Genomic DNA, 2,565 nt, shown 5'->3' with positions numbered 1-2,565 from the left:
CCAATTGTGCAAAGCAATTGAAATGGATTGGCTTAATTACAAATATTCACTTGCATCGTATTTGAATATTGCAGTGCTTTCTTCTCTAACAACATATTTATGGTATTCTTCTGCTCTCGTTTAGTGTAAATGCCATGTAATACAGATGGACAAAATTCCAATGCAGCGCGTGTTGTTTGTTTGCCAGCAACAATTGGCGGAACGAGTGTTTCTTTTTAAGGTGCAAAGGAGTCCAACAAGCTCTTTTAATCCCGGCTATTCCATTGTCTTTGCTTCAACGCCTTTAGATACACGTAGTCGCAGTAAAAGCAACAGCGTCTCTAATTACACTTTACCTATCCCTTCACATCAGCTGCTGTGAAATTACTTGACAATGATAACACGAGTGCGATGAGGTCTTACTATCCCCATGGTATTGTGACTTATAATGACAAGACTTCTAATTTAGTGCCTACTTATTCACGAAATTATTTCTGTAAATGATTAAATAAATAGGCAAACTGGCAAACGTCCGCCCTTTTAGCCACAAGTGAGCACCACCTCTGTCGTCATTACCCCCACTGCCATCAATCGCGTGAATCTTTCAGTTTGACGGTGGTGGCGAAGTGTGTTTTCCCCGCACCCCGTAGGTTGCACGCACCTTCCCCTATTCCCACACTTTACCTTATTTCATCTTCCCTCTTAATTGCCTTCCTTCCTTCATGTCTTCTTTACTCTCCCTAGAGTCTAACCTGTTTGTGCAAGGAAGAGGATTTTCCGACTCGTCTGCTGTTTCCCCTATTAACAATTGCCTTGTTATTTCATCTCCTATAATATGATAATATATAATATGCGTATAAAGTAGCGGTTGAACATCTGCTTTTTCTTTGCTTCTGGGTGGGCTCATGTGGAAGCTCATTATATTAGCATCGGTGGTGGCAAGTGGGTGTTTCATCGCCTACTGTTTTGAAGGTGAGCATTAAAATTGACAAGAAAACCCCGTATTTACCGCTCATATATTGATGCACAATTAACCATATCCTCTGTCTCACTAGCGTCGATGTGGCATGCAACGACTTGTTATTTAAAAGAGGGGAATTAACCTAGAAATGTTCCAGACAATGCTATTTAGTCTTCCACGGTTTGTTCTATATTTCTGCGGAATACCTTCTGCTATGTCTAATGTCTTAGCCATTCCGCTTGTTACCTGTTTAACTTTCCTTTTGCTCACTAGTGTGGAGTCTTTAAAACGAATCTGCTGCTACTTTTGACGATAAAATGTCGCGAGTTACGAAGAGGTCAGCAATGTGTGAAAAAGTGACGGGTGATGTCAGTTGATGTTTTATATAACAGAAAACAACCTTAATAAGTGATGGAAAGAGGCGTTTAGCTCGCGTTAACTAACGGCCTCAGACATGAAATTAGCTCTGTCAGCAGTCCAATGATGCAACAATTGAACATGCCTTTAATCACCATACATAGACTACTTTTCAGTTTTCAAACTCCTGCCTGTAGACATATGACTGTTTGATCGTAATGATTGTATGATCTTAATGATAGAAACCGACATCATCACTATATCAGTACGTACTTAAGGTCAGCGTTGGAGAGAAAATAGCACAAAATTAACATTTATGACCTGCACAGTTCGTCCTACAAAGTATCGAAGTGTGTTCTCGCACTTGGTCGAAACTTGGTATGACAATTGAAATAAAACCTTATTTCCTTAACGAACTCAAATGCAACTACCTGTATTATATGTAGAGTCCCGGGACTCCCTGAAGAAGAAAGAAGACGAAATACTGGGGCAGAATATATGTATTCAGAGCAGAGAAGGTGTCTGGGCTATTGGCATGGCCTGAAAGGCCAGCCCACTTAGCGAGGTACAAGGGGGCTCATTAAAGGTAACAAAGTGGTGCTTCACCAATGCCGAGGGATAAACAATCATCGCCTCCATCCTCTTTTGAGCGTCGTCCCCGGCGCTCCCACAGGTCAACCTCCCGCGTCAGCCATTACAACGTAGTCGGTGCAGTAAAGTAACATCCACAAGCCGACCGTGCCAGTCACCAAATTAGCGTGCAACTGAGGGGGTACTTGACCTCAACCTCACTGATCCCTCTTGGCGGCTTGACTGGATCTGGAGTTTCGTTCGGTTTAGGGATTTAATTCAGGATGGTAGGGGAAATCCGTAATGAAACTTTCAGATGGTTCACGGCTAGTGTTGTTTCAGTTGTTAATAGCTTTTCTGCAGAACACGGGACTGGGAGAGATGCCGAAGGTAGACGTCAACATCAACCCTTCTGTTAGGGGCCAGCACCATTCTCCCACCCGTAGCATATGTACTTCTTCCGCCCCACTAAGGCTTATCACGCAGAAGTGGAAAATCGGGATACATGTCCTGAAAGATCGGGTTCGCTTTCCGCTGCCACCAATGTAGCGTCCTGAGACTCCCAGAAGACGAAAGAAGACAAAATGCTCGGGCAGAATATGTATTTAGCGCAGAGAAGGTGTCTGGGCTATTGGCATGGCCTGAAAGGCCAGCCCACCCAGCAAGGTACAAGGGGGCTAATTCAAAGTCCCAAAAGT

The 2,565-nt window shown here is 43.4% G+C and overlaps 1 protein-coding gene across 1 annotated transcript; it reads left to right on the top strand. All coding sequences in view use genetic code 11, as the record gives it.

The window, feature by feature from the left end:
• Positions 1 to 1,905: 1,905 nt before the first annotated feature.
• EGR_07023 (hypothetical protein) lies at positions 1,906 to 2,424 on the top strand (the record flags this gene model as incomplete). Its single annotated transcript, XM_024496272.1, has 2 exons — positions 1,906 to 2,010; positions 2,314 to 2,424. The coding sequence occupies 2 exons, from the start codon at positions 1,906 to 1,908 to the stop codon at positions 2,422 to 2,424; spliced, it is 216 nt and encodes a 71-aa protein (XP_024349299.1).
• Positions 2,425 to 2,565: the final 141 nt, after the last annotated feature.

Source organism: Echinococcus granulosus (assembly GCF_000524195.1).
Source record: "Echinococcus granulosus chromosome Unknown EG_S00068, whole genome shotgun sequence".
Classification (NCBI taxonomy): domain Eukaryota; kingdom Metazoa; phylum Platyhelminthes; class Cestoda; order Cyclophyllidea; family Taeniidae; genus Echinococcus; species Echinococcus granulosus.
This window is presented reverse-complemented; position numbering and strand designations above follow the sequence as displayed.